A 17,581-nucleotide genomic window follows, 5' to 3' on the forward strand; every position below is an offset into this window, starting at 1 on the left:
CCTGTTTAATGTGATGCTAATAATCATTATGCTCTACCTAAAACCAGCCATTTCAATTGGCCCAATGAAAGTAGAATATTCCACCCGAATCTAAATATCTATGTCACTACAGGATTAAAGGTTATTCGATTTATGTAACTGAAGCCAAATCAGATGCAATTTCAAGTCAAACATTGACTTGAAACAAACAAACATACCATGACCTAAGTACCCATTGGATTGGATCTGTGTTTGTATATGAAGCACATTTTTCACTTAGTTAAGGTATATTTTCATTTCATTTCATTTCATTTCATTTTATTTATTTATTTCATTCAAAAGTGATGTAATGCAATCACAATAAAACCGCCAAGCCAACACAGTATGAATGAAACGGAGCAGAGGAGAAGAACAAGTCTTATAATATCTGCCCCTTTTGTTACTTCACACTTTACACTTCACACTGTTGTCCTTTGGAAAATGGTATGTATTTATGTCTACATACATATATTTACAGTCTTATGTATATACATATGTATATTTACAGTATTAACAGATGTCTTTTATATTCTATATTCAGTTTTTCAATGTATAAAATACAGAACCTTCGTATACTTGAATGTTTACAAATGGTCAAAAAGAAACAAACCGTCATATTCATGTTTGTTCAAATCAAATATCCCACATTATTCATGTCCAAATACTTCATACTTTTTAACATTGTGGCTTTTATGTGTTTTTTAAACTCCAGGAGAGTTTCTGACTTTTTCACTTCTTTCTGGAGTTTATTCCATAAACTGATTCCTGTCACTGTAACAGTTCGTTCCATTGCTTTAGAGTTGAACCTGGGTTATTAAAGATGTCTGTTCCTTTCAGATTATAGTGACTTTCTCTTTTCTCAAACATTTCTTGGATGTTCACTGGCAATATTTTTCTATTTGCTTTATACAAAACCTGGAGGATATTATAGTCTACTATATCCTCAAATTTTAGAAAATGACATTTAATAAAAAGTGGATTCGATGGATCTCTATACCTAACATTATGTATTGTTTTCAGAGCCCGTTTTTGTAGAATGAACAGCGGCTGTATGTAAGTTTTACAGGTTGAGCCCCAAATTTCCACACAGTAAGTTAAATATGGTATAATCATTGTGTTGTATGAAGTGAGTAAAGCGGATTGAGTTAGAGAGTATTTAACTTTATGTAACACCGCAATGGATTTTGCTATTTTTCCTCTTGTGTAGTTTATATGTGACTTCCGCTTGAGGTCTTCATCAATGATGACTCCTAAAAATTTAGTTTCTTGAACCCTTTGAATTTCCATACCTTCAATTTCTATTGATACATCAACTGTATTTCTTTTGTCATTGAATATTCTGAAGTTTGTTTTGTTAACATTGAGAGACACTTTATTTAGATCAAACCAATATTTAATTTTTTTGAGTTCTTCATTTACTACTTCTGCTATCTCCTGTATATCTTTCCCTGAGTAAAATAATAAAATAAAATACTCTGCAGTTTGTCCGATGCTTTTACAAAAGTCATTCATCGCAAAGTTTTTAACGACCTTCTTTTAATAACAGACTCCGGCAGCTCAGCTGTTCTTGTGCTGTATGTTTAAATATGTTTAAATCATATTTGACAGATCGGTCTTTCATTGTAAATATTGATTCTTTTAGTTCTAAAAGGGCCCCCTTGTCTTGCGATGTGCCTCAAGGCTCAATTCTAGGACCCATTCTTTTTGCGCTGTACTTGCTGCCTTTGGGTTCCATATTTAAAAAATATGGCATTCAATTTCATTGCTTTGCAGATGACGTACAAATGTATCTTCCCCTCAGTGTCAACTCACCAATCGTTTTGCATCAATGTCTTCAGGAAGTGAAGGACTGGATGTCCCTTCATTTTCTAAATTTGAACTGCAAAGATGGGGGGGGGGAAAGAGAGACGAGCGAGGCAGATGACGCTCAGCTGTTGTGAATCAGCTGCAAACAGCAGAGGGCGCCGTGGCAAGGGTCAAGCATAACTGCTCAGATTCTCCGCCTCTGTGGTCCTTCAAGAAGACGCACACAACTGCCTCTCCTCATTTGACCTCGTCTCCTCGCCTTGGTGACAGACTACAACAACGATGGCGCAAGATTCGGGCATTTTAGGAAAGTTTGCAGCGGGGACCCGTGCGCTCCCTTGGGTTGCGCTGGTTTGTGTTGTCGCGGTGCTTTTCAAATTGACTATCTTGCTCGTCAAAAGGAGAAAAACCATTAAACAATTTGAAGATTTCATCGGCCCACCTTCCCACTGGCTTTTTGGACATGGTTTGGAGGTAGGCTGTCACATTCCTAATGACGCAATCTTTAAATTAGAGCTAGGTGATCTTAGTTTTAAACACAAAGATTTTAAACACGAGTTGCATTTATATTGTTGGCCTAGATTCTACTTGAGCCAAAAATTAAAAAGAAATAGTAACTCATGCAACTGTGAGTAAATATGTTGGTAACAAATCTATGTTTTTATGGTATTTTTAAATATTACAATTTTCACATTATTTCAGTTTTTGTTTCTCTTAATTTAAGCATGAATCAGACTTTTACTGTTGTCAGAGTAATACGCAGTAGCCTTGCATGAATCCCCATGAGCAAACCGGAATATTTGTCTCTTATCACGGAGAAAAGAACTACGTGGGACGTCAGTCTTGTTGCATGACTAGAACTCCTTTTTATTAACAGGCGCAGTGATACAACATCAAGTGCGAACAAACAGGAAGTAGTACCTTTCAAAGTAAAAGATGCACATAATTGAGAGCATATAATAAATATTAACACTCCCACTTGCTCTCACATTTACGGCTTCAATGCACAAATTAAACAAATAAACACTTGCAATTTTAGGGTATACACTGCTTCTAACATCCAAACATTAATCTTGAAAATTTAAACAATTTACCCTGTGATGTTGGCTTTGTCATAACATCTGCCAACATTTTCTCGGTTGGACAATATTGCAACACCACTTTTCCCTCATTTACAGTTGACCTTATAAAATGGTACTTTATATCAACATGCTTGCACCTTTGCCTGCTTACTGGGTTCTTTGCCAATGCTATGGCACCCTGGTTGTCCTCCCAAACTTTAGGTAGTGCATAGTCACCTGAGTCAATACCTCGCAGTAGCTGTGTCAAATATAAACATTCCTGGATCGTTGCAGCTAATGCCATGTATTCTGCCTCGCAAGTTGACAATGCTACAGTTGGCTGCTTTTTAGTCTTCCATGATACGACAGGCCCATTTTCATTTAGACATACACAATAACCAGTTGTGCTTCGTCTATCAGTGGCATCTGCCGCCCAATCGGCATCGCTGTAGGCTTGTATCTCCATTTTGTCAGTATCAGACTTTCGGTAACATAGTTCTTTGTCCATAGTCCCTTTCAAGTATCTCAGTACTTGTTTGGCAGTAGCCCAATGCTCCTCTGTAGGATTTGTAAAATATTGGGATAGCCTGCTCACAACAAAGCTCAAATCGGGCCGTGTACATGTAGAAAGGTAAACCAGGCTTCCTACTGCTTCTCTGTACTTTTTAACATCACTAAGTACATTTGCATCAACAGAATAGTTTAGTTTTTGTTCACATTGTGTTGTTCGGGGTTTGCAATCCTGCATATTAAACCTCACTAACAACTTTTCCACATATTTTCTTTGAGACATTTTTACACATTCATTTGTCTGTTCAAAATCAATACCCAGAAAATACTTGAGTTTTCCCAAATCTTTCATTTTAAACTTGGCTGTAAGCATCTCTTTTACTGTCTTCAGTGCTTTCTCATCACTTGCAGCTAGGATTAAGTCATCAACCCATATTATTATTATGACTTTGTCATTTGGGGTTTCTCTTGCATAAACACAATGGTCTGCTCCATTTTGAATGAAATGGTTATCAATCAAACATGAATGTAACATCTGATTCCAATTACGACCTGCCTGTTTGAGACCATAAAGTGACTTTTCAAGTCTAAACACCAACTTCTCCTTTGAATGTGACATTATCTCATACCCTTCTGGCTGTTCTACATAGAGCTCACAATCTATGGGTGCATGAAGATAGGCTGTTTTAACGTCCATTTGGTGCAAGAGTAAGTTCTCTTGAGCTGCTTTCTGCATTAACACTCTCACACTAGTCATATTTGCTGTTGGAGAGAAAGTTTCTTGATAATCTACTCTGTACCATCTTCATTGTTTTTAATGGCGTACACCCATCTACCCCCCACTACACTCTTGCTTTGGGGTAAGTTTGTCAAGGTATATGTGTTGTTCTCTTTTAAGGATTGTATTTCATCATCCATAGCTTTTGTCCAGCTGTTTGAGTCAGGTGAAGTCACAGCTTCTTTAAACGTCTGTGGTATTCCACATGCCAGTCTATAACAATAGTCAACGTTAGTGAGCGCTTGGTCATCATTTTCATCAGTTTCATCAGTTACATACTCACTCAGATAATTTGGCTTCTTTCTGACTGGTTGGATATCTCTCATCATTAGTTTCAGTTGTCTGTGCCTCACTGTTTGATACAGGGCTATTGACTTCTGACTCAACCTGCATACTCTGAGGTCACATCTACTTCTAGAGTAGGTCTAGGATTAGTTCTGTTTGTGTCATAATCATCATCGTCTGAGCGTAGCACAGTCTGGGTTTGCTGCTCAGTAGTTTTCTTGGATGTAAACTTCAGTAATCTGTGTTTTTGTACTTTTTCACTCTCTGGATAATAGACCAAGTAAGCGGGGCTGTTTTTGTCATATCCGATGAACACTCCCTTCTCGCTTCTTGAATCTAGCTTCTTACTAGCTGAGACCCGGCCTTCGGCCGGGCCTCGCTAGTCTCCACATTTGATATTCTGAGATTATGAGTGATTACAAAGAAATGTCCAACCCGTCACACAGTTCAGCTGTAGACCAGTGGTTCCCAACCCATTCCAAAAACTATGGCCACTACAAATGAGTAAAAGAATGAATGCAAAAAAAATGTTCAAACAATCTGCAATGGGAGTGTTAGATGCACCCGTGCTCCTTTCTTATAAACTACAACGACAATATTTTCGCTAAACTCGGGGAACAGGATTCAAGAGACAGTGGAATATTTCTGGATAAATATTAGGGGTTCAGTTCTAACGCTTTGGTTCACGGTGCAGGACCGGTGGGTTGGTGCATCACGGTAGTGCACAATCCAAAAAATAATGAGTAGGTTTTGAAATGAAATAGCCTAATTATCGTTGTTAGACAGTATTTATAACCTTACAATAAAATTGGCAATGCTTTCCAAGCTGCTTTAGAATAAAATGTACCTGTGGGCTCAATACGTGAAAGCAAAATAGAAAACAAATGGTCCAGCAGTAAAGTGAAAAAAAAGATAAAAAAAAAAAAACTACGCAGTGCAGGCCATGCGCTCGTTAAGTGGTAGTGTCATGTTCGCTTTTACTCACACGGAGGATAAATCAGTCGGAACAGTTTGATTAGAGGCTCGTGTTTGAGCAGGTTTTGGGCACGCACGCACACGCACACACATACACACGCACACACACGCACACATCGCCCTGTTTGGATACGCGTGCACACATACATACACACACGCACGAACACACACACACGCACGAACACACACACACGCGCGCACACACACAGCGCCCTGTTTGGATGCGCGCACACGCACGGCAGTCAGATCTCATGCACTCGCGTTTTTGTGACAGCGGGTTGTCCTCGGACAGCAGCACCGCGGTCCATATGGACCCGTGGCCAATGCCCGCGAGCGGTGGGACTCGTCACGTGGGGGCCGGCCGCGGATGTAATAACACCAACCACGCACACACTCAGTACTGTCGCCAGGCTTCCTGGTGTTCCCAAACGGTCTCCCATCCCAGTCCTAACCAGGCTCTTCCCTGCTTAGCATCAGAGGAACGGTCTCCCATCCCAGTTGTAACCAGGCACTTTCCTGCTTAGCTTCAAAGTCGGTATGGGAAATAAACATGGCGGCGCCCAGGCGGCGGCCATTGAGATAGCGTTTTCTATAATAGATTGTCATGCTTGTAAGCGTAGCATACAGACCCAAATTTTCTCATTTTTGAAACATCTGGTTTCTTTCCCGTCAACATAAAGTAAGGCGTTTGCTTTGTGCGATTATTAAAGCACCTGTTTCTGACTACTACTGCTGTCTGTACAGCGTAAGTCCACAATGTTTTGGGTTGGTTGCTTTCGATTAACATGCATCTGGCCATGTCAAACAACGTTCTCCAGTTTCTCTCCGCAGTACCGTTCTGATGCGGTGAGTACGGTGCTGATGTCTCGTGTCTAATGTTGTTTTTGTTCAGAAGTGACTGATATTCTTTTGACATAAACTCAGTACCGTTGTCAGATCTGATACACTTGATCTTCCCATAGGGGGCAGTGTCTGCTAGAAATTTCTCTGTGGCACACACTGTATCACTCTTGCTTTTAAGACAATATACAAAAACTGCACTGGAAAAATCATCAGTGAATGACACTGCAAATCTATGACCATCTTTGGAAATGGGATCTATTGGCCCTGCGAGATCTGTATGTACCAAACTTAACACCTCTTTGGCACGTGCATCAGGCTCTCTGTTTCTAGACTGCACAAACTTTCCCTGAATACACACATCACATGGTGGCACAAGTTTCTCGATTTTGCCCTTGATTGTCATACCTTCAACCACCTTTGGCAACTTTTGTACATCTTCGTGATTACAATGGCCGAGTATTTCGTGCCATGTTTGTAAGTCAAAACACCCATTACATTTGTCATTACCTTCATCATTTGCTGTAGAGAGGTAGTAAAGTTTGTTATGCACATCAATAGGGAACACAGTACCATCAGTCATTTTGAGGATGTCCTGCCCTTCCTTGAAGACTACAGTTGCTCCACTTGCTGTGGCTGCCTTCACAGAAAAGATGTCCTGTGGGTAGGATGGGACTAACAATGCACTCCTCAGTGTTGCTGCATGATGATGGCCTTTGCTGTCGATCAGGGTCACCTCTGCATCTCCCCGTCGCTTGGCCACACCTTGGCACTTGGTACCATCAGCTAGCTCCACGCAGTGTGTCTCTGCTCTGAAGGTCTCATCGAAGCTCCTGAACATGGATTCATCGGTGACGATGTGAGAAGTAGCCCCGGCGTCCACCATCAGGCCTTTCTTCTTCACTCCGCGTCCAGGCTGGATGTCTCAGTCTTTGTCCTGGGTCAGGAAAGCATAGGACTTGTTGTTGCTTTCCTCTTCTGCAACTTGTCTTACGTTGTCCTGTCGTGATCTGCGTCGGCAGTTTGCATCTCTGTGTGTGGCACTTTTGCAAAAATTACACCACTGCTTTTTCTGACATGTCCCGGCCTTGTGCCCTTTAACGCCGCACTTAAAGCACACTATGTCCGCCATGCTTCTCTCCCGTTCTTGCACTCTTGTGGAAGCTTGATAGGCTTTACCTTTAATCTTCATCAGATTGTCCTCTGTGGTCTGAGTGCACAGTTTCTCCGTGTCTTCAAATGAGCGTAACTTTGTTTTAAAGTCTGCAAACGTGATTTTGTCATCACTTTGGGTCACATGGACTGCAAATGGTTTGAACGACTCCGGTAGTCCTTTCAAGACCATAGCAATGAGCAAATCGTCACTCATTCTTTCCTCCGCGTTTCTTAGCGCTGTTATTATAACCTCTATTCGTATCACATAGTCTGTAGCACTTTCTTTGCTTCCCTTTTGTAGATTGGTCAGTTCAGTGTAAAGGTTAATTATGCGTGGCTTTCCTGTACCTGCATAATATTTCCGCAGTATCGCCAAAGCTTTTCTTCCATTGTCGGGTGCTTCTCTCATAACCAAACTTAAACTTTTGTCGTCCAAAAACTGTATCAATTCGGCGTATGCTTATTATATATTTTTCTCATCGTCGGTTAAATCACCTTCTTCTGGCTCGTACAATATAGTGTCCTTGAGCCCTTGCAAACGTAAGTGCGCCAAAAATTTAGTCTCCCACAGTTCGTACCCTTTTTCATCTCCGTTGAAAACCAGGCGAGACCATCTGCTTGCGCCACTTGACCGCTACATTTCTGCAGCCCACGTGTAGTAGCACTCTAGCTAGCTGCTAACTGCTAAGCTAACTCTTCGCCGAGCTCGCAGTTCGTTGCTCTTCTCAGCGGCTTCACATTTTCTTCAGTTCTGTCTCCGGGTATTCCTGGGCCCATAACCTGTTGTCAGAGTAATACGCAGTAGCCTTGCATGAATCCCCATGAGCAAACCGCAATATTTGTCTCTTATCACGGAGAAAAGAACTACGTGGGACGTCAGTCTTGTTGCATGACTAGAACTCCTTTTTATTAACAGGCGCAGTGATGCAACAACATCAAGTGCGAACAAACAGGAAGTAGTACCTTTCAAAGTAAAAGATGCACATAATTGAGAGCATATAATAAATATTAACACTCCCACTTGCTCTCACATTTACGGCTTCAATGCACAAATTAAACAAATAAACACTTGCATATAATAAATATTAACATTTACGCTCAGTTACTCATGTTCTCCTCTTATTTGAGTAATTATCTGGGCCATTACTTTTTACATTAAACTTGAGTTAAAATATTTCAAAGTATCGTTACTCCTACTTGAGGATTAACGTTAGTTGTTACTCTCCCACCTCTGGTTAGATCTGAATGACGAATGAATGACATTGTAGAGTAAGACCTCATGGAAAATCATATAGGTCTGTAGCTCTTCATGTAGGCTACGTGTATTTATTTGCTGATTTAGATTGATTTCATTTGGCAGTTAAAACAAGATGGTACAAATCTGGACAAGACGGTGGAGTATGGAGAGAAGTACCCACACGCATTCCCGTTGTGGTTTGGCCCTTTTTTCTGTTTTCTGCAGATCCATCACCCTGATTATGTGAAGACCATTCTGACATCAACAGGTCTGTTATTTCTGCTTCTAAGTGCGATAGTTAAAGACCAGCTCTTAAAGCTGACGGTATATCAGTCTGATAACAGTTGCACTTTTCCCCTGCAGAGCCAAAAGATGAACTTGTATATCGATATATTCGAGATTGGATAGGTGGGACATTTCTGACACATTGCCTTCACCGTTTACTCTGTGACATGAATAGATTATTACCTTGATAATAAGATTTGTTTAATAAACATTTCTTTTGCAGGAGATGGTTTACTGGTGTCACATGGACAGAAGTGGTTTCGCCACAGACGGCTGCTAACTCCAGGTTTCCATTATGATGTGTTGAAGCCATATGTGAAATTGATGTCTGACTCTGCAAACACTATGTTGGTAGGTATTTTTCTAAAATACAAAAGAAAAACAACAATACTAAAACAAAACAATCAATAAAATACTTTTACTACATTTATTAATATTGTGTCTTACATTTTGGGCAGATCCGTTTCAGGGTCATTTTTGACTTTTGTAAAAATTGTTTGAAAGTGAAAGTGTGTAACAAGTAGCTTGACTTAATTCTTTCCTAATTCTTATCTTTGTGTCCAGGCCAAATGGGAAAAATATTCAGAAACTGGTGAGACCTTTGAGTTGTTTGAACATGTCAGTCTCATGACACTGGACAGTATTTTAAAATGTGCTTTCAGCTACAACAGCAACTGCCAGACCGAGGGGTGAGTTCATGCAAAGCTTCTCACAGCACCAAGACTTATTTTTTCTTATTCAACTTTATTCTTTTTTCTACTTTTGCAGAAGAACAAATGCATATATAAAGTCTGTGTATGAGCTGAGTAAATTAATCCAGCGGCGCTCCAGAACCTTTCCTTATCACAGTGACTTCATTTTCTTCCTCAGCCCACATGGGTTCAGGTTCAGGAAGGCCCGCAGAGTGGCATTCAACCACACAGGTTAACACACTTTAATGATGTACTGCATACTTCTTTATTGTAATTCAAGCACATCCTCTCTAATGGATCTGCTTTTCTCAGCTGAAGTTGTAAGAAAAAGAAAAGAAGAGCTAAAAGAAGAAAGTGAGCTGGATCGCATTAAAGCCAAGAGATGCTTAGACTTCCTGGACATCCTTCTTTGTGCAAGAGTAAGTGTGCCTTCAGACACTGTGATGGCTGCCATAGTGTGTTAAGAACAAACATGTCATCCTTCAGTCAAATACTGTATAACTGGTGACCACTGGTGGATGAAACCTGACAAGATTATACTTTAAACCTTAACAAAAATGTTCTGGAAATCATGTGATTGTTGTATTTTCTTAGCAGCTCTTCTCTTCAATGATAATCCTTTAACACAAATATTTAAATTTGAATTTAATCTTGTTTATAAAACAAACAGAGCTACTTATGCAAAGTCACTTGTGTAAAATGGGATTCAAGTGGCATTCACCCTGGAGAATTTGAAGCCAAGATGAGGAGGAAAATGACTTGAGTTTTGTCCATATACTTCACTATTGACACAAATGTTTTCAGATTGTGTTGTTCAGAACAAATGACTAAAATGTGAGTCATCAACTGTATGTAGAAATGTAGAAAGTGTTTGGAGAGCTACCTAGAAAGGGCTGGAGAGCTACTGGTTGGAGATACCCACTCTTGACATTCTTTCAAACTTCAAATTCTAAAATCCAAAGCAATTTGACAAATTTAATGATTTTACAGTATCCATGTGTGGTACAGAAAATGTCTTTCTCTCTAACTCCATTTGTTATTTTTGCATGTCCACTGTAAGGATGAAAACAACCAGGGTCTGTCGGATGAAGCCATTCAAGCTGAAGTGGACACTTTCATGTTTGAGGGCCACGACACCACAGCGAGTGGCATCTCCTTCATCCTGTACTGTCTGGCCTGTCATCCAGAACACCAGCAGATGTGCAGAGAAGAGATCACTCAAGTCCTGGGTGGCAAAAACACCATGGGCTGGTGGGTTTATAGTACACAGAACGAAAGAAAACGTAAGATTTGGGATTTAGTAAGGATTAGAATGTATTTGTTCTGTCTGTAGGGAGGACTTGAGTAAAATCCCATACACCACAATGTGCATCAAGGAGTCTCTTCGTCTTTACCCTCCGGTCCCTGGAATAGCTCGACACACCACAAAACCCATAACATTTTTTGATGGAAGGACTCTTCCTGCAGGTTAGTAAGAGTATTTAAATATGAACCAAAATGTAAAGGAAAATTTGCATTTTTAATGGAACTGCAATCCTTATCTGTAAAGCTTTTGTGCTTATGTATACAACACAATGGTTCTCATTGGTAATGAAAAACAAAAGGTATACACGTATATTTATGTGCGAAAGGACTTAATGCAGATGCATCTTTTACAGTTTGAGTGACAGTTTTACGTAGCCAATCACAAGTTTGGCTGTCCCAAGTTTGGTTGTAAGCAACGCCCAAAGTCTTCCCCAAAGCCTCTGAGAACACCCTTTTCGCAGCAATTTTTGACTTTTGTTTGTGGGTGAGGAAAGGCTCTGGTACGCCCGTTTAGGCCCTCTTTAGCTCACTGACTAGACGTCAGTTGAAACGCTGACTGCCAATGACGTCTACAGACATCATTGGCAGAACTACAAGTTATTTTATTTAGTCACTAGGTGGCAGCATTGCTCTTTCGTTTTTTCAGCTTTTTGGTGAGAAAACAGTATTTTGAGTGATTTCACCTATCTTCTATGGACAATTACTAAAGAATGAGGTACAAACAAACTTGTTTTTTTTTTTTTAGATGAAAGAAGAGTCTAATCTTTTGATGGGTTTTGTGTTGACATAGACCTAGACCTAAATTTTCTGTGAGTCTTGAAAAAACAGTCAAAATCCTGAAAAACCTCTGGCAGTGGGGAGCTTTCTGATTTGAAAATGGCTGGCAGTTAATGAGTTAATAAAGAAGAAAATCTGAATCATCTCCACATTGCATTCTTACCAATTCCCCGTGGCAATCACAGCATAAAAAACAGTCCAATTAGCTCTCCCCAGAACAAAGTTTTTCCTGCTTATTTACTACCCATTTCTGTTGACTATACCCCTAGGGAAATTTGTCCTCTGCATTTAACCCATCCTTCGATGCTGCTGGGGCGACCCGTAAGAAGCCCCAGAGTTTGTCATTTAATTATGTATTTTTAACAAAATGTTTGTATTGCCTGTGTACAGCACTTTGGGCAGCTCTAGTTGTTGTAAAAGCTGGACTGGCAGAAAAAATCGGCCCGGGACTTAAAATCAGTCATACCACAGATGCTGAATTATGTTCTTCCCAGTGTGTAGGGGTCAGGATTGATCTCACAAACTCGTGGATAAGACCCCGGTGCTCTATCTATGGAGCTAAACAAGTGGAGCATTATACTGCCACCGCACGTGTATGAACCCGCTCGTGTTTGCGAAGAAAACTGAGTAGCGGTTTTACTGGTTAGGCTATAGCTACTTATTGAATCATTTTGGAATAAGAGCAAATTTGCCTGGGTGCTCAAAGATTTGAGTGGGTGCTACTTTGAGGTACTCCAGCTACGCAGCACCCACGGGATCGGTGCCTATGAGTCATACAGTATTCAATGCAATAGTCGAGGCCATTAGTAATACAATAAGCCCTTGAACTAAACCAGTATAAGCTACAAAACCGAGGACAAATGCTGCATGTTCTGCCGAAATCAACACCTCAGAGCACTCACAACTTTAATCGTGTTGCCTGCAACTTGCTGCAACTTTGGTAAAACTTCTAATCAATCTTTAAATGCATGTTCCGTTAAGGAGGCTCCTCTCGCAACTTAACTTTACAAAACCAGCCAAATGATCGTGAAGGTTTAGGTAATGAAATGGTAAAACTCACCACAAGTACGTCGGCCCACTGGGAAAACTCCTGGTACTCCCGATGGCCAGTCCAGACCTGTCTGGGTTATACATCTACATGCAATGTGGAACATTTGCAACGTTTGCTCTCTGTTTTGTTTGTTTTTCAGGTTAGCCAGTGTCACTGTATCATGCAATGCTGCTATTAATAACGTTTTCTCTGTTTTCCTCTTACAGGCATCCGTGTTCAAACAAATGTGTATGGGATTCACAGAAATGCAACTGTCTGGGAGAATCCAAATGTAAGTTAAAGGCATACTTTTGTAGAGTTTGCAAAGAGGTTTGTATGCAGACATTGCACAATATGTCAACATTACTCTCTTGCGAAATAAGCCATTTAGCTTTTGTTTGTCATGAAATGGGTCAGTCCAGTTTGGGTTTGATTTTATTTGACTGCTGACTCATAATCTGGAGCATCCATGTCCTCCCTGTGCTACTCTGGGTTCTCGGTAACTTCCAAAGACGTATGTGAATTCATGACTCTAAATGGTCCAAATTGTGAATTGTATGTCCATGTTTGGGTTTATGTTACCCCTAAGATGACCCATAATTTTCCTTCTCCTAAGGACGTGTGGGATCGACTTCAGCCACCCACAATTAACTGTCATGCTCTGGAAAAAGTAAAATACAGTGAGAACCATATGTTTACATACACTTCATAAAAAGACACTTGCATTTTGCACTTTCTTTTTTTCTTCTTCTTCTTCTTCCTCAGGCAAATCTGCCTGAAGAAGGCTAGAGCCGAAACGTTGTAAATAAAATCTCACTTTTTGTGAGATTTACAGTGTGCGAGAGATTCAGTTTTTCACATGTTATGAGCAATACGCACTATCTCTCCAACGCACCTGTTATGAAACAGATGTGCGAAGCACCCGCTCAATTCACCTTCAAGTGTCTTGAAATTGCACCCAAGGATGAACCAGACTTGTGCATGGTTCCAAGGACATCAATCAATTAATCAAAGGCAAACGTCGGCAGCGGCATGGGTGTATACAATTCTAAGTGACCTAAGAAAAATAAAACTTAATAATGGTGCCATGTCAGACAGAGAGAAAAAGTATGTAAACCTATGGTTCTCACTGTAAGTTTACTTTCTTTCTTTCTTTCTTTCTTTCTTTCTTTCTTTCTTTCTTTCTTTCTTTCTTTCTTTCTTTCTTTCTTTCTTTCTTTCTTTCTTTCTTTCTTTCTTTCTTTCTTTCTTTCTTTCTTTCTTTCTTTCTTTCTTTCTTTCTTTCTAGACTTCAATATAAAGTAAACAAAACAGCAGTCTCTGCTAATTGTATCAATGTTACTCACTTTGAAATAACAATAGCACATTTTCAACATACAATACATTTAAAAGACAACACAGTATCCCGCCCACCCGCATGGTAAGTTATTGACAATCCTGATGTGTCCATACAATTAAATTACCACACCGACATTTGCACTATATAGTCTTTCTTGTCTATAGCATTCCATCCATAAAAGGCTGGTCTAATCAATAAAGTTTTCACTTTTAAACATCCCTTAGCATCTTAAACTCCTCTCAAAAACCATGCACAGTAATAAAACAGACTGGTTTTCACTTGGAGTAAACATTTTGTGTGGCAGTGCAGTAGAGGCTAACCTCACCTCAATGGGAAAGAGCGCTGAGTGACTGAGCTGAGGTCAAGTGTGTGCGGGACACCAGAGGCTCACCGCAGCTCTACACATGATATCCACAACTGATAAAACATTTAGACATTAAAATCATAGGAAATCCCTATCATCATAAAAGGGAATTGTTTTTATAAAGTTTACTGTATTGTTTAATTTAGTTTTTTCATTATGACTGATGAGGCACTAGACCAGCCTCCCCTGACCACACTGAGTATCACTATTATGATTTATTGACTGAATAATGCGTTCCACTGTGCATTACAGGTTTTTGATCCACTGCGATTCCTCCCTGAAAATGTGTCCTCCAGGTCACCTCATGCTTTTGTGCCATTCTCTGCAGGCCCAAGGTGAGTCTACACTGCACCTAGGAGATTTTCCTTGTAAAGGAAGCTGGAGAGTTTACTGTAAAATTAAATCACTCAGTTGTCAATAACCTAGTATCTTTAGAATGTACAACATTATGGTTACACACAATATTTCAGAGCATTTTTGTGTGCACTCTCTACAGGAATTGCATTGGTCAACACTTTGCCATGAATGAGATGAAAGCAGCGACAGCCTTAGCGCTGCAGAAATATGAATTGTTAGAAGACCCAAAATGGAAACCCAAGCTTGCTCCTCAGCTAGTTCTCCGCTCGCTTAATGGCATTCATATCAAGATTAAACCAGTAGAGCCAAGCAATTAACAAAATGTTCATTATTATTATTTGTTATTGTGCTAAATCTGGCAGTGTTGTAAAAATGGTCTCATTCCTCCTGTTGCTTATGCCGCTGTATACAGCCTACACGCACAACGCACTGATCGCACCACCCCTGTCGCGTGAATCGCGTCGCGCAGTAATAAGCCGAATGCCCATCTCGACTGCGCATGCGTGGGTCAATCAGGCTCCTAATTTCGGCTACCAAACAAACCACTCCGCCATTGAAATGTGTGAGCGAGTCCAGGCAGCGGAGCGTGAACACTGAAGTGTATTGAGCCATAACCGTGACCCATAAGGCTTATGGGCATTGGTTTAAAGACTATGAGTCTCAAGTGACATTTCTTGCAAATATTTATGTTGTCAATATCTTCAAAGCGAGGGAAAAGTCAGGACTGCGGTAGGCAAAAGAGGACCATAGTGGACAGGGGGACGACAGGACCTGGGATCAGTCCGACACAGACACTGCCACTTTTTAAATCATTTAAATTCGTCTTGAAATCACAGGGAAAAGTCTCAAAACGGTGTTGATGTTAAATATAGTGGCACATTTACGTCTGTCAAATTAGCGATCGATTAGCCATGTTGTTCACCATCAGATCACTCATAAAAAAATATATATATACAAATTAAGTACATTTAGATGGCCTAGCCTATATGTGTATGTGGATCTCTCTGGTCACAATAATAATAATAAAAAAGATTTCGTATACTGTCCACCTCCTTATTGACAAAAAAAGAACTCTACGTGTTTATTTCTCATTCCAGTTTAAATATCCTGAATATCGATGACATGAGGCCACAATTTCAGACCCTGCACTTTCTCCAACAGTCGCCTTCAAGGGGCAGAAATGTTTTTCTCATATAGTTATTCCAACGATGTGAACAAGGACTGGTCGTCACTTTTGAAGCATCTCTACATATGGACGGCCGTTCAGTTCTTTCAGTTTCTGTCTATCTCCGTAGGCAGCCGAGGTTGTAAAAATAGACTTTAAGCTAGTATTGTAACATGCTCCACGGCGACGACAAAAGCACTTTATATCATCAACTTTCCAGCGGTTAAAATGGTCCAAATCAGAGTTTTCTTCGTTGCTTTAGCCAGGGGTGTCCAAACTTTTTTCATGGGGGGCCGCATATTGAAGCGTACACGGGGTGAAGGGCCGTAGATCAGTAGTTAGTGCTGCAAAACCTTCGACTAGCAGAGGTTTAAATTGTGCCCCAAACCTCTATTTAAGCTTAAAACCTTCATGCCACCTCTGTCTGTTGTTCGGTTAGAATTGTACAGAATTATTACATTTCAAATAAAAAGGTCCATCTCTGGTGATGTGTACCGATACAACAAGAGGCCGAGGGCCACCATAAATTGGTCTGAGGGCCGCATTTGGCCCCCGGGCCGCACTTTGGACACCCCTGCTTTATGCTAACTATCAATATTGTTTGGTAGCCGAAAGAAATTCCATTACCCATAATGCAACGGGCGACCCGAGATGGGCATTCGGCTTATTGATCACATGCCTTCACAATGATAATACAGAAATCAACCCACGCCTACTGCGCAAAACGCGTTTGGGTTAGGTCTGAACACAGCTTTAGGGACATCATGCACCAGGTGGCAAGTACATGAGGGGTGCATGAATATATAAGGGAGACAATCAGAGAGATCCAGTGATTGAATTGTTTTGCTATTTTAGGTTCAAGGGTTTAGGGATATGCCTTTTGTGTAGTGAGTAATGAGTATGGGTGGGTCATGGCAATAACCACAACACTAACTTGATCATGAGTTCATATATTGATGCTGTTCGTTCATGAATAGAAAATATTGTAATGTGTTTATTTGTTGGAAAGATTTTGTGTTTGGAAGTGTGCAGCAGCCACGAGGTGTGTGGCCTCCGACACTGCTCCACTCCTGCTAACCCTATTCTGTTTATTTTGTTCTCAGATATGAATGTTGTAACTGTTGTTATTGTAGAGCTTAAATAATTAAGGGTAACTGTGTAATTGTGTCATTACATTGGTAAAAATGTGTGTCATCCTTACACCAACAGCATCAATACAGACAAATAGTTACAGACAGATGTTACCATGACCGACCTACATCATCAAAATATCTGCGTAGTAATGAAAATCTTTGCAATATTAACAATAATACAAATACCTAATGATATACTATATAAATACAAATAAATAATACAATTATCAAATTATATTGACAGAAGAAAGAAAGAAACTATTATTATAGAAAAAATTGCAATAATAACGGCAAATTAAGTAATATATGAGCAAGGTGACAACAGAAGAAGAGAAAAACAAAACAAAGTTATATAGAGAAGCAGATTGTGAGATTGTGTCCATGTTTGCAAATGATAATACCAACAATCGGGCAACCTCTGTAAATCTTTAATAAAGAAGAAAATCTGAATCATCTCCACATTGCATTC

The 17,581-nt window shown here is 40.1% G+C and overlaps 1 protein-coding gene across 1 annotated transcript in view; it reads left to right on the forward strand.

Annotated features, from left to right (window-relative positions):
* The first annotated feature begins 2,035 nt into the window (after nucleotides 1–2,035).
* The window catches only part of cyp4t8 (cytochrome P450, family 4, subfamily T, polypeptide 8), a 28,493-nt gene continuing 12,947 nt past the window's right edge, over nucleotides 2,036–17,581 (forward strand). Inside the window, exons 1-12 of the mRNA XM_079560694.1 lie at nucleotides 2,036–2,298; nucleotides 8,789–8,933; nucleotides 9,029–9,073; nucleotides 9,174–9,301; nucleotides 9,515–9,639; nucleotides 9,719–9,873; nucleotides 9,955–10,061; nucleotides 10,703–10,893; nucleotides 10,976–11,109; nucleotides 12,982–13,046; nucleotides 14,710–14,792; nucleotides 14,954–15,128. Of these exons, the coding sequence (XP_079416820.1) occupies nucleotides 2,107–2,298; nucleotides 8,789–8,933; nucleotides 9,029–9,073; nucleotides 9,174–9,301; nucleotides 9,515–9,639; nucleotides 9,719–9,873; nucleotides 9,955–10,061; nucleotides 10,703–10,893; nucleotides 10,976–11,109; nucleotides 12,982–13,046; nucleotides 14,710–14,792; nucleotides 14,954–15,128 (1,545 nt within the window). The 5' untranslated portion in view covers nucleotides 2,036–2,106. The remainder of the gene's footprint in view (nucleotides 2,299–8,788; nucleotides 8,934–9,028; nucleotides 9,074–9,173; nucleotides 9,302–9,514; nucleotides 9,640–9,718; nucleotides 9,874–9,954; nucleotides 10,062–10,702; nucleotides 10,894–10,975; nucleotides 11,110–12,981; nucleotides 13,047–14,709; nucleotides 14,793–14,953; nucleotides 15,129–17,581) is intronic.

This window comes from Gobius niger, assembly GCF_951799975.1.
Source record: "Gobius niger genome assembly, chromosome: 8".
Classification (NCBI taxonomy): domain Eukaryota; kingdom Metazoa; phylum Chordata; class Actinopteri; order Gobiiformes; family Gobiidae; genus Gobius; species Gobius niger.